Source organism: Etheostoma spectabile, chromosome 8, assembly GCF_008692095.1.
Source record: "Etheostoma spectabile isolate EspeVRDwgs_2016 chromosome 8, UIUC_Espe_1.0, whole genome shotgun sequence".
Taxonomy (NCBI): Eukaryota; Metazoa; Chordata; class Actinopteri; order Perciformes; family Percidae; genus Etheostoma; species Etheostoma spectabile.
In genome coordinates, this window is record NC_045740.1 from 22220679 (window position 1) to 22237338 (window position 16660).

At 42.1% G+C, this 16660-nt stretch overlaps 1 protein-coding gene across 2 annotated transcripts; it reads left to right on the forward strand.

Annotated features, from left to right (window-relative positions):
* Positions 1-947: 947 nt before the first annotated feature.
* setd6 (SET domain containing 6, protein lysine methyltransferase) lies at positions 948-13936 on the forward strand. 2 transcript variants are annotated; one of them, XM_032524152.1, is made up of 9 exons: positions 948-1019; positions 7589-7669; positions 8061-8205; positions 8309-8450; positions 9544-9738; positions 11453-11603; positions 11713-11893; positions 12918-13054; positions 13578-13936. In XM_032524152.1, exons 1-9 carry the CDS (start codon positions 975-977, stop codon positions 13899-13901), a joined length of 1401 nt encoding a protein of 466 aa, XP_032380043.1. In that variant the 5' UTR covers positions 948-974; the 3' UTR covers positions 13902-13936. The 2 variants fall into 2 exon arrangements, with proteins under 2 accessions (XP_032380043.1, XP_032380044.1); XM_032524153.1 differs by lacking the exon at positions 948-1019 and adding an exon at positions 6996-7247 and having other exon boundaries at positions 13578-13901.
* The last annotated feature ends 2724 nt before the right edge of the window (positions 13937-16660 follow it).

Below are 16660 nucleotides of genomic sequence, written 5' to 3' on the forward strand. Positions count from 1 at the left end.
ATGCAGTAATGGTGTCAATGAGGTACCGTTGAAGGCGGGCCACGGTCCAGTCTCTGATATCGGGTTAGGTATCTGATATCTGTGGAGGTAGAGACGGCCCGCCACGGAGGAGGGCGCGCTGCGTCGAGGAGAGTAGCGGGCGCCACTACGGGAGGAAGGCTGATTACGAAGTTCCGATTTCCCGACCTTACAGACTGAGGGGACGAAGCCTGAGAGCCACTGGAAGCTGAAGCTGAGGCCGCTGGGAGCCGCTGGAAGCTGAAGCTGAAGCCGCTGGGAGCCGGGGATCGTTCGGCGGAGGAGTGGAGATCCGAGCGAAGCCGAGGCATGGTGACCGCAAATCACAATCGGCGCTGGTGAGACACATGACGAGATCCAACTTCTGCGGCGTGACTGAAACATGCCCTGTTTCGAATAGATCGTCGTACAGATCGTCGTTGACATCAGGTGAGCGTAGCTATAGCTCCGGATCCATGACTGAGAGCGTGGAACGATGACCCTTTTGCATCAAGCAATCAGAGACACGAGCCTGGCTGCGCAGCACGGTATGTAGGTCTGTCTGGTGATTAGAGGTGTGGTTTAAGCGTGGCCCTGCTCCCGAACCTTAGATAACAAATTAACTCCATTACAATTGAGAACAATTACCCTCTACCCTTGATGAACTCTGCTTTTGATTCCCTGCAGGGCGCTACTGTGTTCACCAAGGTCCATTTACGCAATGCGTATCATCTTATTTGTATAAAAGGAGGGGGCTGAGTGGTTGACGGAGATCAACACGCCCATGGGCCACTTTGAATATCAGGTCATGCCGTTTAGACTAATCAATGTCCTTGCAGTGTTCTAGAGTATGGTAAATGATGTCCTGTGAGATATGATCTGTCACTTTGGGTTTGTTTATAGCTTTCGTGGAGTTGAAGAACCTCCCTCAGCCTGGTACCTCCCTTCTTATAGTGTAGTGGAAGTGGACGCTTCTGATGTGGGGGTTGGCGCCATCCTGTCCCAGGGAAGCTCCACTGATGGTAAGCTTCATCCATGTGCCTTCTTTTCTCGTTGTCTCTTTCCAGCTGAAAGGAACTACAACAGTGGCTTTACACACCCATGCTAAAGTTGATGAAAAAGAGGAGAAAAAAAAAATGAAAATCCAATCTTTTAGGACATAAATTTTCTTTGTGTATGAATAATGTATTGTAAATAAATAAATGTTCTTCCTTAAAATACAGGGGGCACAAGTATACACACCCTTATGTTAAATTCCCATAGAGGCAGGCAGATTTTTAATTTTAAAGGCCAGTTATTTCATGGATCCAGGATACTATGCATCCTGATAAAGTTCCCTTGGCCTTTGGAATTAAAATAGCCCCACATCATCACATACCTTCACCATACATAGAGATAGGCATGGGGAACTTTTCCAAAAGATCATCTCTCAATGCAAATCAAACCAGCTATTAGGCTAACTGAAATAACAGACTTGACTATGAACAAAGGAAATCCATATCCCAGTAAACCTGAATAGAATTGGCACTGCCATGACAAAATTATATACAATATTTATACCCTGTATAGAAATTCTGGATAGATGTAAACCACATTTCGTTGCTTGTACTTGTGACAGTGCAATGACAATAAAGTTTAATTCTAATTCTAATTCTAAAGACCTTTACCTGGAATAAGCCTGACAATTCAGAGGTGGGACTTGATCTTGAGAAAACATCTGACCAAGAGGGAAAGATTTAATATGAGGAACCACCCTCAACTTCTTTGGGATACATTTGGGACCTGGAGATGATTTCTGGACTGATCTCATGTGACTCCATCAGGGAGAAGCAAGGATCAAGTCCGCTACTGTCAGTGTTGTTATGTTTTGTGTTTTATTGTCTTTGTCATGTCATTTTGATCATGCTGTTTCATTAAACCTTTTGTTAATTGTTCATTGGAAGCCTGGCCTCTTTCCGTCCTCATTAATCCAAAGAATAAATGTTAATATTTCTTAACAGGTTATGTAGAGCTCTGATGCTCTCTGCATTTTGTTTGTGGCGCCTAACGTATTTATTGTAATTTTGCTGTTGAATATCTTTTTTTCTGTACAAGCTTTCTTTATGTATTAGCAGTTAGCTGGTGTGCACATTTGATGAGAAATACTATTCAGTTGCATGAATATACAATGTTAGCAATTGGACAATATTATAGAAGGTAACTATCACACTTTCAGATACACTGTCATTTAGCATGTGTCTTTGCATTTTGACTGTCCATCCATCCATCCATCCATCCATCCCTCTTTGTCCACTTATCCTGTGTCGGGTTGGGGGGACAGCAGCTCCAGCAAACTTCCCTTTCCCAAGCCACATTAACCAGCTCCGACTGGGGGATCCCGAGACGTTCCCAGGCCAAATTGGAGATATAATAGGCTCGTTCGAGATGAGCCAGGTCTGCGCAGAATCGATCACTGGCGATCGGCGCCCGTTGCATGCCGGTTAGATTTGTGTCCGACTTGATCCCGACTTGCTCTGACGTCATGCACACGTGGGCAACGGAAATCTCACGAGAGCAAGGCGGATGCAGTTCTGAGACGCAGGCGGCGCAGTTGCTTTTCACCGACTGCAAGAGCCAGGCGGACCCAGGCGGACCCAGAGCATGCTGGGAAACGCCGGCTTCTCAGCTGATTTAACAGCTGATTGGTTTACAACATGATGACGTTTTATATAAACTTTTTATTGTTTTTGAATCGGAGGGATTTTAATTGCTATTTGTCTGATTTAAAGACTTATTCTGTCCAGAACACATGTGTGGCTGATAGAGTATAGCCCTTTGCCAGCTACTCTGTCATAACTAAAACAACTGGAGACTGTGTACCAGCTGGTATGTGGGTCTGATTATATTTTATTAAATCGGAATCGCACCACAGTGTTTTCATCACTTCCTGTCCAGCCTGAAGGCGGCTGGAATCGGCTGGAAACTGTCCGACTTTACCGCAGCTTTTTGTCACCGCCCCCCGCTGCTACCGCCTGCTCTCGTCCACTTTACAGGCGAGGCGCAGTTCATCTCGAACGAGCCTAATCCCTCCACCTAGTCCTGGGTCTTCCCCCAGGCCTCCTCCCAGCTGGACATGCCTGGAACACCTCCCTAGGCGCCCAGGAGACATCCTTACCAGATACCCGAACCACCTCAACTGGCTCCTTTTGACGTAAAGTCTTGGTCTAAGCAATGATAAAGGAACCTTTTGTTTTGATGACACTGATTTACTCATTGATGGATTGAAATATGAGTTATCACCTTAAGCAAGTCACAGTGGTGTGCTGAATGTACCACACTGTGAGGATTGTACTTAGAGTTTTGACAGTAAGTTTGTTTCAGTACATGTAGCAGATTGATTAAGAAAAACTTCTATAAAAGGGATTATAGTTCTACTATTATTGATCAGACACACTGACAAACATGTCACCTGTCTGGGGTAGCACACATGGCTTTAAATGTTACAGTTACACTGCTTCATATGATGCCGGAGTATAAGAAAACTTTGTGTCACATTGCAGTTATTCTGCGCTGTCCTGAGTTTGTAAGCTTCCTGAAATTTAGATTTTTAATCATGAGTGACCCAGCAGTGACGCAGCTAAAACAAACTGTAGTTGGCATCTTTCTAACAGCTTAATGAAACCAGTTTGATCCAAAATGACAAACACAGAAATTACCATTCTTAATGTTATTCTTATTAGGAGCTATTACGCAACCACTCAAAATGATTCTGTTCCAAACATTGGATCGTATGCATCTGTGTGCAAACTTTAATGCACACTTTGACCCTGTGCATATAAGCTAGTGTTATGTATCTTCATGCATACAAACTAGGAAAAAAAAATCTATCCATGCTGTTTTGAGTGAGGTACAGGTTTCTGAATGTCCTCTGCCTTCAGTCTTCAGGTAGGCTGTTCAAAATCTGCATGGCTTTCTACATCATTAGCTGAGGCGAGGTGGCTAACCATAGCATGCTAGCTCATTCTCAATGGAAAAACACCGCTACAACACACACTAGTTCACCATAACCTACAAAAGAACTACTTCCATGTCCCTGTTCTGCAGGTATTCCACAACTGTGCCCTCGTTTAACCCTTGTGTTGTCTTTTCGTCAACCATGACAAAAAAAAACAAAGTTTTGATCACTTTTTCCAACATTTTTGTTACTTTTTTCAATGTTGTGGGTGCTTTTTTCAATGTTTTTCCCAAAGTTTTTTGATATTTTTAATGTTGAACTTTTCAACGCTTATTTTGATGGCCCATTTTTTGAAACAAAAAAAAAATAATAATTAACTGAAAACGGGTCGAATTTGACCCAAGGACAAAATGAGGGTTAAAAGAAGTCTCCCAGCTAATCCTGCCTTGTAGCCTACTGACCAAAGTTGGAGAAACAGTATCTAGCTGATGTGATCATTACTAACAAAGACAGTAAAGAAGTGAGATGTATCCAGGCACGGCGTCATGGGTGGGCCTGACGGGCCTAGGCCCACCCACTTTTCAACAGGCCCACCCACAAATTTTCATAAAAAAATAAATAAAATGTTTAATTATAAAGAATTATTAAAAAGTGGCAAATTATCTCGTAATTTGTGCTAAATTAGTCTAAATCTTAAGTAGTTTTTAACTTAATTTAAAAAAAGTTGTTTGTCTATTAAGTGACAGTGATCTGCGCAACATTTCCAAAAGCGCTACTGCCAGCTTAGTGAACTGAACACTCAATTCCACAGTGACACCTCTGGCATCTGCAGCAGTCCTGATGTCCCCTAGCCTTCAGACTAATGACACCATCAGCAGTCCTGATGTCCCCTAGCCTTCAGACTAATGACACCATCAGCAGTCCTGATGTCCCCTAGCCTTCATACAAGTGACACCATCGCTTGGCCACTCTCAACGATGCAGGGAAGCGCTTCAACATAACCGTGTCAGAGTCGGAGCTCGCAGTGTTTGTGAAATTCAGAGAGGACGAAAAAAAGAGGAGAACATCTCAAAAGTCTTGTTGAAGTGATGGACATATGCAATGAGGACGTTTTCCCAAATATCCATGCTTTCCTAAAAGCTCTGAGAACACTGCCGATGACGTCCTGTACACTTTTCCAGTGCAATCAGATTAAAACACCAAACAGGAGCACCATGCTTACGTCTCGCCTTATGTCTCTGTGTCTGTTGACATAAGAGCGCTTACAGTAACTCTTGACTTCGATGATATCATCGACATTTTAAAGAGCAAACCCCGCCGACTACTGCTGTAATTTGTGTCAGTGTGTGTGTGTGTGTGTGTGTGTGTGTGTGTGTGTGTGTGTGTGTGTGTGTGTGTGTGTGTGTGTGTGTGTGTGTGAGGCGACCTAAAAACATGCGATGAATCCGTAGGCTACATGTTGAAAGTTAGTAACATAGCAGAGAGAAAAAGAGGAAATGAGTCGTTCTGTGTTCGCTTCTTCTAGGCCTTTTTTAGGTGTGTGAAGGCTACTCTGTCTGTATTGAGATATATTAAAATAATCGATTCATAACCCGTTACAAATCTACAGGCACATTTCTATTTCTATATCAGCTTGTTACTGTTCTTTTTCCCTCATGGGTTCCCCTTGTTATCGGCGCTGTGTCTGTTGTTAATGTGATTTATTTCCTTTTGTTAAATATGGTTATAACATGAATCACACTAAAGTAACAGTTTGTCTCTTTCGGAAATAACCTGAGTCTTGTTTTACACGACAGATGACGTCAATGAACAAGTTCTGTGCCCGAGTATTGAATGAAACTGTCGAGCAGTGTTGTTGAAAACTTAAAAACAATTAAACAGAATTGTGAAATATTCAGCCTCCTGTTATACGAGCAGAACTAAATTATGTTTTGGGGAAATATTAAATGCCTGACCACTGTTCCAGTCTTAGGTCTATGGAGCTTTGCGTAATAGCGCAGCCAGGTATGGTGCGTAATGGAGATTCCAAAGCGCTCCTCTCTGGGCAGAACCAAGGAGAGCGGTCAGATAGGGTCGTCCTATACAACCAAACTTTTGTACAATGTTTTTTACAACATATTTAAAGAGCATCAATCTATTGAAATCTCTATTATATTAGCACAGATAACATAACAGTATATTAGTCATTTGTATTAGGTTAAACAGTGATTTGATATCATGTTTTAATTTAAGGCCCACCCAAAATTGGTCTGGCCCATCCAAAACTGAAATCCTGGCGCCGTGCCTGGATGTATCTAAACCTATTCAGAAAAATAACTGGAACAATTACATTTGGCAAGACCAGATATTTCATATACTGCTTTAGTAAAAAAAAAAAAAAAATTACCTGGCTGACACAAAAAAGAAAATTACTATTGTACTAGTCTGGACATCTTGCTGTGCCAATGGTTCCAATAAAGGTTTCCTAAATGCCATGTATGTGAATTTGATGTCAGCTTAGGCCTACTAATTAATTTCGCATTTTGAATGGATTTTTTTTTTTTTTTTTTATCTTTTATACATTTATTCCACTTTGTTTAAACGACAAAGTGGAGAGGCCTCGTTCACATGTTTGGAGCTGGCTGGTTAGTGTGACGGTGCTCACATAGGATCAAAGAACTTGTTTGAACTCGTGCTCTGCGTGCCAATAATTAATGTCCACAATTTGTCTGAATTTCGGTGCTGTGACCCACTTATCTTCCTTAACGGTCTAGTACTCACGGTCGCACGAGCATTAGTCCATTTCATTCCATTTCTGGTTTAGTTCCACTCATTGTTCTTGTCAAACAATTTAACCCATGACACGGTGAAAAGCACGCTTTCCCCGTTTCTCCATACACCTGTGTTGGCCTACCTGTGGCTGATTACCTTCATGCCTTCCCGAGCGGTGCTCCACCCAGTGCTCAAACTTAAAACTGCAGATTAATTAACATAACCAATGTGGTATTTAAACAAAACAAAGGGTTGTAATGGATCCAACATAGTGTTTTATATATTCATACGACCCATTTCCACCGAATGCCTCTGCTTCAGCCTGAGAAAACGGAGAGAACGGTTGGGCTAACGCTAGCTATCTATGTAGCCTTGAGACTTTGGCTGCCTGCAAGTCTGAAAGTTGGGTCCAATTTAACCCACGTTTTCTCCACAGTCCGCATGCTCGAGCTAGCTTTGGGCTAACGTTAGCGAACACTAGTTACCGGTAACCAGCATCAGCACCTATGGTCCTGGGTTTGGAACAACATTTATAAAGATGGCAACCAAAGCGAAACGGCCAAAGGTTACAATTTTATCAGTTTTAACAAATAAACAAATATGTTTGTGCATGTGTATTTGTGTAACGTCCAGTCACCGATGCATGCTGTGTTGGCTCATAATGTTAACGTTTACATATATCTACCTAAACTAATCTAAGCTAACTTGGCAACGTTATAAACGCAGTTGTAGTAGTCTGTATTCCAGCTAATGGTGCTATTGTTTTTAAATAAGCTATCGTTACGTGTTCGGCAGCGGTCACAGTCACTGTAACTTACTATCACAGTAAAGTCAAGTTTACCAAAAAGGACTAGGTCGCATATACTATATCATAATATGTTTAAGTTTGTATCCTTGTGCTGACAGGTAGATGATGGTTCGGAGATGAATCCTCTGCAGAACTTTCTTCAGTGGTGCAACAGAGTGGGCTTAGACCTCAGCAATAAGGTATGTTATTGTTACAGTGCACTCAGGCCTTAGACTTAGCTACTATTCAGCCACTCACTTTGTTTTGTCAGTTTTTTCCTGCCATTTCTCCTTGTTCCGTATTTGACCGGAAGCTTGAGTAAGCTGAATTGATCCCATCTCCCTAACCAAATGGGTTTGCACTCCTTTATAAAAAACAGAATACTTGTATTGTTTCAATGTCTTTCACATAGAAAGAGAGAGTGAGAGTGTGTGCTGAAGAGGTCAGAAACCTTTGGGGGGGGGGGGGGGGGGGGGGGCTTATAGTGAAACCTCACCAGGTCACTAGAACTTAGAACAGTACTTTAGAATAAAAAAAAAGTGAAAAAATTGGACATGAAATCAACTCAATAGGCTATGTGTCTCTGTGTAGGTGTGTGTGAGTACAGAGGGAACAGTGGCACAGTATGGGATGCTGGCTGTGGACAACATAGAGGAGGGGGAGGTTTTATTCACCATCCCCAGATCAGCTCTTCTCCATCAGGAAACAACCAAGGTCTCTGCTCTGCTGGAGAAAGGTGACAGTTAATGATTAAAAAGAAACTTGCCCAAGATGAAAGCTGCCTGTTTTGCCTCTCTGATTGTAACCTCTCTGTTTTCTCCTTTTACCTTTTTCCACAGAGAAGCCATGTCTGGAGAGCTCGTCTGGCTGGGTTCCTCTGCTACTGGCTCTGCTGTATGAATATACCTCTCCACAGTCCCACTGGAAACCTTACCTCTCTCTGTGGACCGATTTCAAGACACTGGACCACCCCATGTTCTGGTAAGAAACAGTTTTAATTTAGTGTCTAAAGCCCTTTCTAGAAATCAAGAAAAAATTACATTGCCAACCACAGTGACAGCCTTTCCCCTTAAAGGAACACGCCGACTTCTTGGGACTTTAGCTCATTCACCGTATCCCCCAGAGTTAGATAAGTCGATACATGCCCTTCTCATCTCCGTGCGTGTTGTAACTCTGTCTGGCGCACCCAGCGCTAGCCTAGCCAAAGATGCTGGAGGGAACCGTCTCCAACTAGCCTACGGGTCCCAATAAGTGACAAAATAACGCCAACATGCTCCTATTTGTACTAATAACAAGGTCACATGATACACAGTCATATTCTAACCGTATACAAACTGGGAGCTATATTCTCGGAAGCCAAAGCACTGCAACTTCTGCTACTTGGGCGGAGTGATTAGTTCAAAGCATATAAGAAGCCGAGAGTGTGTAGAGCTAATCACTCCTCCAAAGTAGCAGTGCTTTGGCTTCGGAAAATATAGAGCCACTCATAGCCAGCTGATTCCCGCGATTGACTAACTCAAGCAAGAAATCATGAGTCATTGACAACTCACAAGTCATCGAGGATTCGTGAGTTCTCGAGGGATCCCATGTGAGCTTCCTTCTATGAGTCTGCGGGTCGGTAAGTTCCTATAACCTGTCTTGGACTGTCTCTCTGCTCACTCAGTTGCTTGAGTTGACTTGTGGAGGAGTTGTTGCTCATGAAATTGTAAGTTCTAAAGCTTTTAGCAGCTAATATGGCTAGGACTAGTAGTAGCTAATGTTGCAAGAGGTTTGTGTGTGGCACTGTTATCATTTTAACTCAAGTGATCCGAGTTAATGATACTAGAAACTCGTGGCTCGTGAGTACATTTTAAGACTCGGGTGAAAAATCCGAGTGAATCACGACTCAAACAGGTTCACGCCAGACAGAGTTACGACCCGCACGGAGATGAGAAGGGTATGTATGAGCTTATCTTACTCTGGGGGCTAGGTGAATAAGCTAAAGTCCCAATAAGTTGGTGTGTTCCTTTTAATGTTCTGTTGGTGAAGGGTGAATTTGTGTAGCTTTCTTGTAATTTACGGTTGATCCGTCCAGGTCTAAACAGGAGAGAGACAGACTGTTGAGAGGAACAGGTATACCGGAGGCTGTGGACACAGATTTGGCCAACATCCAGAGGGAATACTCTGACGTTGTCCTTCCCTTCATTACCAAGCATCGGGACCTGTGGAACCCCGACACACACACACTGGATCTGTACACACAGCTGGTGGCCTTTGTCATGGCCTACAGGTCAGAGAGCATGTAGTCTGAAACGACAACAGTTCATTTCCAGGATAAGCGGCGATGTGTGTTGCCGTTGTCTAACTCCGTTCTCTTCGGGGGAAACAACAACAAATAGTCTCAGTTTGGTAGCAACTCATTTGGCAATGGTTTGAATGTAATTGACGTTACATTCAAAGCTAAAGCTTTAGCGTCATCGTTCCATTATGGTTACTAAAGTTCAACCTAGCGTTAAACCTATGAAACTTAGTTGTCAATAGTTATTTTTGCATTTGCTGACATATTAAAGTTAGGAAATATAAACTTCAACTTGCAAAAATAACTTTTTTAAAACACAATAAACGTTTTTACCATAAATGGTTAATGTTAAAGCGTAACGCTTGCCAAAATGCAACCTAGGCTTTCCTTTTTGTGAATGTACCTGAGTCATACTTTCCTTTAAAAGCATTATTAGGACAGAAGCGCCACTTTTAAGATTTACCGTATTGTAGTTTTTGGCCCAATGACCTTTTGAATGGGAGTGCTAGGGGTACTTCTATGATCGCATCAAAATCGCTATCTTTAAAACACAAAGAAGGCTCAACACAACATGAAACTTTGCTCCAAGTATCACCAGGGACTCCACACATGAACTCCAGCATTGAGAACATTGTTTGTGTACACAGAGTTTACTAAAAAGAGTTTTTCCACCCACCGTCAGCTCGCCGGTTAAAAAGTGGTGGTGAAAATGGCTATATTTGGATGGTGCAACAAGGCAGGCCTGCTTGGTTCTTTCGGGGAACTGTTGTAAAGATTTGCAAAGGATATGTTTTTGACATTTACTCTCTAACTGGGACGTTTTGGGACCGACTGGTGTGGATTTGTTATGGACAAAGTACACGCATGATACACTTGTAAGCAAATTACATTCAACCATGCATCCAACAGATCTCATTACTGTGTTGTGTGAACAGTTAACTTCATTTTATATGTCTTTTGCGTGGTGCAACTGTGTCCGCAGCGTAGACGATTGTGATTGGTTTAAAGAAACGCAAACAGAGCCTTTTTTCCCCCTCCTATCCTATACAATACACTCATGATGTATGACTGTACTGGAGCCCGACCGATGTATCGGCGGGCCAATATTAGGCATTTCCCGATCGGTATCGGCATTTATGATGGCTAATAAAAAAAAAAAAAGATTAAATATTCATTTCAGAATCATTTATAATGATTAATAAATGATTCTGATAAATGAATATTTAAAAAATAAAAACGGACAGTAAACCATGTTACGATCATTGGCGTTGCATAGTTTGTCCACCAGAGGGCGCTCTACAACGTCCCTGTTGGCAACACTGATTTTTTTTTTGTTCACTTTGTTTTGTTTGTTTTTGACTTTAAGTTCTCTTAAATTGTATTTTTATACGTGTTATTTATTAGAACTTTAATATATTTTGATGATCCTCTGTTCTGTTGTGACAAAACAAATTATTATCATATTATTTTAGTGAGAACTCATAAATAACCAACTGTTTATGTTTTGTAACGCGTTTCTGGATTTAAAAAAATATGTATCGGCATATCGGATTTTTAAATAACGAAAGATTTGTATCGGCGTTAAACATCCTTTTATCGGTCGGGCTCTAGACTGTACATAAAGTATCTGGATCTTTCCCTTCCTTGTTGTCGCTCTAAATTCAGCCCTGATCTGGTCCCTCCCTGTTCTTCCTCCTCACTGTAGTTTCCAGGAGCCACAGGAAGAGGATGACGATGAAGACAACGATGATGATGAGGAGGAGGAGGAGAAGGCCCCCAACCCACCGATGATGGTTCCCATGGCTGACATGCTTAACCATGTGTCCAAACACAATGCTAATCTGGAGTTTACACCGGTGAGGCGTGCCAGTTCATTCCATTTTTTTTTTTTCCTCTCACTTTTTATAATTGCTGTTTGAACTAATTTGTTGTTGTTCTCATCTCCCTACACGCTATATTTCTCAGGACAGTTTGAAAATGGTTTGCGTGCGCCCCATTTCTAAAGGCGAGGAGGTGTTTAACACCTACGGGCAGATGGCCAACTGGCAGCTGCTGCATATGTACGGCTTCGCGGAGCCGTATCCCAGCAACAGCAATGACACCGCGGACATCCCCATCACCAACATCTACAAAGTGGCCACACAAGGTGACAAGATTTACAGACAGTGTTCAACATTTTTTCAAAAATGATACTGTGACTTTGATACCGGTTCCTGAAAGACATTTTTTGTTTTTTAAACCAATTTCAGAATTTCAACATCACGGCATGAATCCTTTATTTCTTATTAAGCTCCTACTATGTGAGCCCTGTGTCTGTCACGTAGAGTTTTCCCTGCATGTCTCTACAACCGAATCATGTATCATGTCATGACCACGCGACTTACTGTCGCACAGTAGATAAATTACCGTATAGGCAGGAGAAGCTTGCAGGCAATTGGGGCGACATGGAGGCATACAGTCAAGATTAATTACTAATGTTAACTAGCATTTTAGTTAGCAACTAACTATAATTAGCCTGGGCCTATGTTATCTCCTTACATACACCTATTGGGTATGAATTCATATCACAAGTTCTTGAGTATCATGTTACATAACTTCTTAATATTAATTGTAACTTAATATGGCGTACTGGCGTTATATTTGAAATTAAATAAATACTATGCAAAATGACAGAATAATTAATCTGAATACTTACCAAAAGTTGCTCCTACGCTCATGGACAGCTCCTACTCATGCTCTGTCTCTGCTGTTTGGGAATGATTGAGATTTCTCTTGGCACAGCTACCAGAAGACTTACAACTTTCAGACAGGTTGCGTCCGGCAGTGTCCATTTCTTATGCTGTCTATGTCTACAACGTGTAACGTTAGACAGCCAATCACAAACATTATTAGATCTTGGTAGAAGCATGCTGCATGCTGATTGGCTCACTGACGCTGATTAGCAGTATTGAAGTTTGATCTTGAATGACGAGACATTTTTGATATTCAATACTAAGGAGGTAATTCGCTCCGTACCTAAAAAGCATTGAATTCTGTAACCAGCCCTACAGATGATTTGTCTGAAGGTCTGGAGAGAGGAGTGTTTGACGTAGACCCAAATACAACTCCGGTACTTAGTGCTTACTCTTCACCCTCCCCCCTCTTCTCCCCTCTTCCTCTTCTCTTGGCAGGTACTGGGTCCGATCTGGGCCGCCAGCTGCTGGAGCAGCAGTGGGAGCTGCTGTGCCAGATGATGCAGGAGAAAGGAGCCATTGTCTTTGGCAAACATGGCTGCCTTACAGACACCGAGCTACATACTGTGCTTAAGGTGAGAGGGTCCATGCGACAGTGGTGTTTAAATGACATGTTTGCGTGCACAGACCTTTTTAACTCACACAAGCAAAAGAGGGCACATCACACCCGTTTTAGCATTACTTCATTGGTTAAGAGTTCATTTTAGAATTCTGGTTCTTACTTATTGAGCCTTACACGGACAACCTCCTTCATTCATATTCAAAATTGCAATAATATTGTATTGTGGCATAAGTATCGTAATGATGCGTCTTGGGATTCCCACCCCAATTAATGTTGGATTTTTCCTTTTTTGAGTAGGCATTAAGATCAATCTACAAAAGATGTTTTGTTTTTTTATCCCTCTGTTTTAGTCAACTTTAACATGGGTGTGTAAACTAATGCAAGCCACTGTCCATGTCCAAGTCGAGTCTCAAGCATAGCCTGTATACAACTCGTCATTTATTTTTTTGTCAGTCTCAAGTCCACATCTTTGGGAGATGAATATTTGAAAAACAACTGTTATTGGAAACACCAGTCTTTGCTTTGTGCATCTTCAGGTGCTGTGCATGTCAAAGGAGGAGTTTTCCGAGTTCAAAGATAATGAAGGATGGGAGGAAGATGAAGAAGACGAGATTTCCCTCGCTTTCTCCAACGAGGGTCTCCCCGGATTAAAGGCTTCGTGGAAACGGCTGATTCATGAAGCAGCCCGTCTGACCATGAGGTCTTACGGGGACTGGCCGGAGGGTGTGGACAGCCCCCAGGCGCTAATGGAGGACAAAGTAGCACTTGGAGGACTGAGCAGCAGGCAGCAGAATGCCCTGCAGGTTCGCTGTGGACAGCAGAGCATCCTGCACAGACTGATGGAGCTCACCAAGTCATGACTTCAGCAAACCACAGGACCAGCTTCTTTTTTTATATTGGGGGGGGGGGGAAATGTCTCTCAAAATCCACTGTCAATAAAGGTTTCACTAAAGGGATCTCCGATTTGTAGTCCTTTGTGTTGCACTCCTGTTATCAGCGTTGATTTGCAAGATTTATTTCTATTATAAAAGCTATAAAACTATAAAAGTGCATCCTGTTTAAGTGTATTTAAAATGTCAATTTGAGCTTGCTATTGCTATACCAACAATTTGAGGACAAATTCTAATTTTGCATACAATATATTGTAGAAATTTAGTTAGATTAACCAGTTAGGTTACACCTTTAAAACTGTTGGTCTGTTATTGGCCATTTATAGTTTAATATGCAACGTTTTCTAGTTCTCTAGTCCCGTGCAGTCCACAGTCTTCTGGATGTACACAACATAGTAAAACATTTTGATCCTAATAAAAACCGGTTTTAAAAGAAGGTATACACTCACCGGCCACTTTATTAGGTACCCCATGCTAGTAACGGGTTGGACCCCCTTTTGCCTTCAGAACTGCCTCAATTCTTCGTGGCATAGATTCAACAAGGTGCTGGAAGCATTCCTCAGGGAGTTTGGTCCATATTGACATGATGGCATCACACAGTTGCCGCAGATTTGTCGGCTGCACATCCATGATGCGAATCTCCCGTTCCACCACATCCCAAGATGCTCTATGGATTGAGATCTGGTGACTGTGGAGGCCATTTGAGTACAGCGAACTCATTGTCATGTTCAAGAAACCAGTCTGTGATGATTCCAGCTTTATGACATGGCGCATTATCCTGCTGAAAGTAGCCATCAGAAGTTGGGTACATTATGGTCATAAAGGGATGGACATGGTCAGCACACAATACTCAGGTAGGCTGTGGCGTTGCAACGATGCTCAATTGGTACCAAGGGGCCCAAAGAGTGCCAAGAAAATATTCCCCACACCATGACACCACCACCACCAGCCTGAACCGTTGATACAAGGCAGGATGGATCCATGCTTTCATGTTGTAGACGCCAAATTCTGACCCTACCATCCGACTGTCGCAGCAGAAATCGAGACTCATCAGACCAGGCAACGTTTTTCCAATCTTCTATTGTCCAATTTCGATGAGCTTGTGCAAATTGTAGTCTCAGTTTCCTGTTCTTAGCTGAAAGGAGTGGCACCCGATGTGGTCTTCTGCTGCTGTAGCCCTTCTGCCTCAAAGTTGGACGTACTGTGCATTCAGAGATGCTCTTCTGCCCACCTTGGTTGTAACGGGTGGTTATTTGAGTCACTGTTGCCCTTCTATCAGCTCGAACCAGTCTGGCCATTCTCCTCTGACCTCTGGCATCAACAAGGCATTTCCGCCCACAGAACTGCCGCTCACTGGATGTTTTTTCTTTTTCGGACCATTCTCTGTAAACCCTAGAGATGGTTGTGCGTGAAAATCCCAGTAGATTAGCAGTTTCTGAAATACTCAGACCAGCCCTTCTGGCACCAACAATCATGCCACGTTTAAAGTCACTCAAATCACCTTTCTTCCCCATACTGATGCTCGGTTTGAACTGCAGGAGATTCTCTTGACCATGTCTACATGCCTAAATGCACTGAGTTGCCGCCATGTGATTGGCTGCTTAGAAATTAAGTGTTAACGAGCAGTTGGACAGGTGTACCTAATAAAGTGGCCGGTGAGTGTACATCCTCTACATGTAAAACCTTAGAACTTCAAAGAATATGGAAACAAGCATTAGTTCATAAGTAACAATGACTACGTTATGGCGAATGAAAATGACTATTCCACTAATATTCTTGCTTACATGCAGCCGTGTTAAATAGGATTATTTCAAAGTTTTCAACCATTAGCAGATTTGGAGCGTGTGAACTCAGCGTCTCTTTCAGTTCCTCAGGCTTCTTGAAAAGGTCAATGCTGTGATGTTCGTGCATATTAAAAAACCCGTTGATGTCCAAGTCTGTCATAAGGTTTAAAAATAGCTGGGTGTCTCTTTCGGAACTGAAACGTGGGCTTTTATTTTGGGCATGCTCCTCTATCCCAGCCATGCAAACTGTTGCTTAGTTTTGTTTACAACCACAGCAATGCACAGAGCTGACAGTTACATGCGAACGGGCAAAATATGGTAAAAACAGACGCATGTCTCGAAAGCCCACATAAAATCAGCTTAATCAAAAAATACTATGAAAAAAAGGCCTTATTCAGAATTATTCCATTCCAAACAATATGCAGTTTACATGCCGCCATTGCACGCATAGACATATATAAAACATCAAATTGGGAATACTGTCATCTTCAGAACAACGTGCATGTAAACATACTCAATTATAATGTATACAAGGGCTGCACAATATCGTTTTATAATGTCATCGCAGTATCAACTGGCGCAATAAGCATCATGAAAGGCTACTGCGAAAGACAGATTTCTTTTTGTTGGCAGAAAGAAAATATCGATAGAAAATGGCACTTTAAAATGTTACTGTCAGTCTTTTAGTGGAGCCTTTCATTGAAAGTTGGAAAAGATTTTTCATGTGTTTTAAATTCAACAAGTATTTTTTGTATTGTAGAATACTGAAAGCAGCAAGTACATTAATATCTGTTCATGTATCGCGAGTAATATGGTTATTGCAATATTCAACGTCGTCAACGATTGCATGTTGTCCTCATATGGTGCAGCCCTAATGTTTGTATGAATGCATAGATACGTACTTTTGAAACACCAACAAATAACTCTTGTAGTCCTAAATGAACA

Bases quoted from the DNA above. Each gene is read 5' to 3' on its own strand.
- setd6 (XM_032524152.1), top strand. From the start codon at position 975: ATGTGGGGGTTGGCGCCATCCTGTCCCAGGGAAGCTCCACTGATG. The intron at 1,020-7,588 runs GTAAGCTTCATC...TTGTGCTGACAG, and splicing joins CCAGGGAAGCTCCACTGATG to GTAGATGATGGTTCGGAGAT. The intron at 11,604-11,712 runs GTGAGGCGTGCC...TATATTTCTCAG, and splicing joins CTAATCTGGAGTTTACACCG to GACAGTTTGAAAATGGTTTG.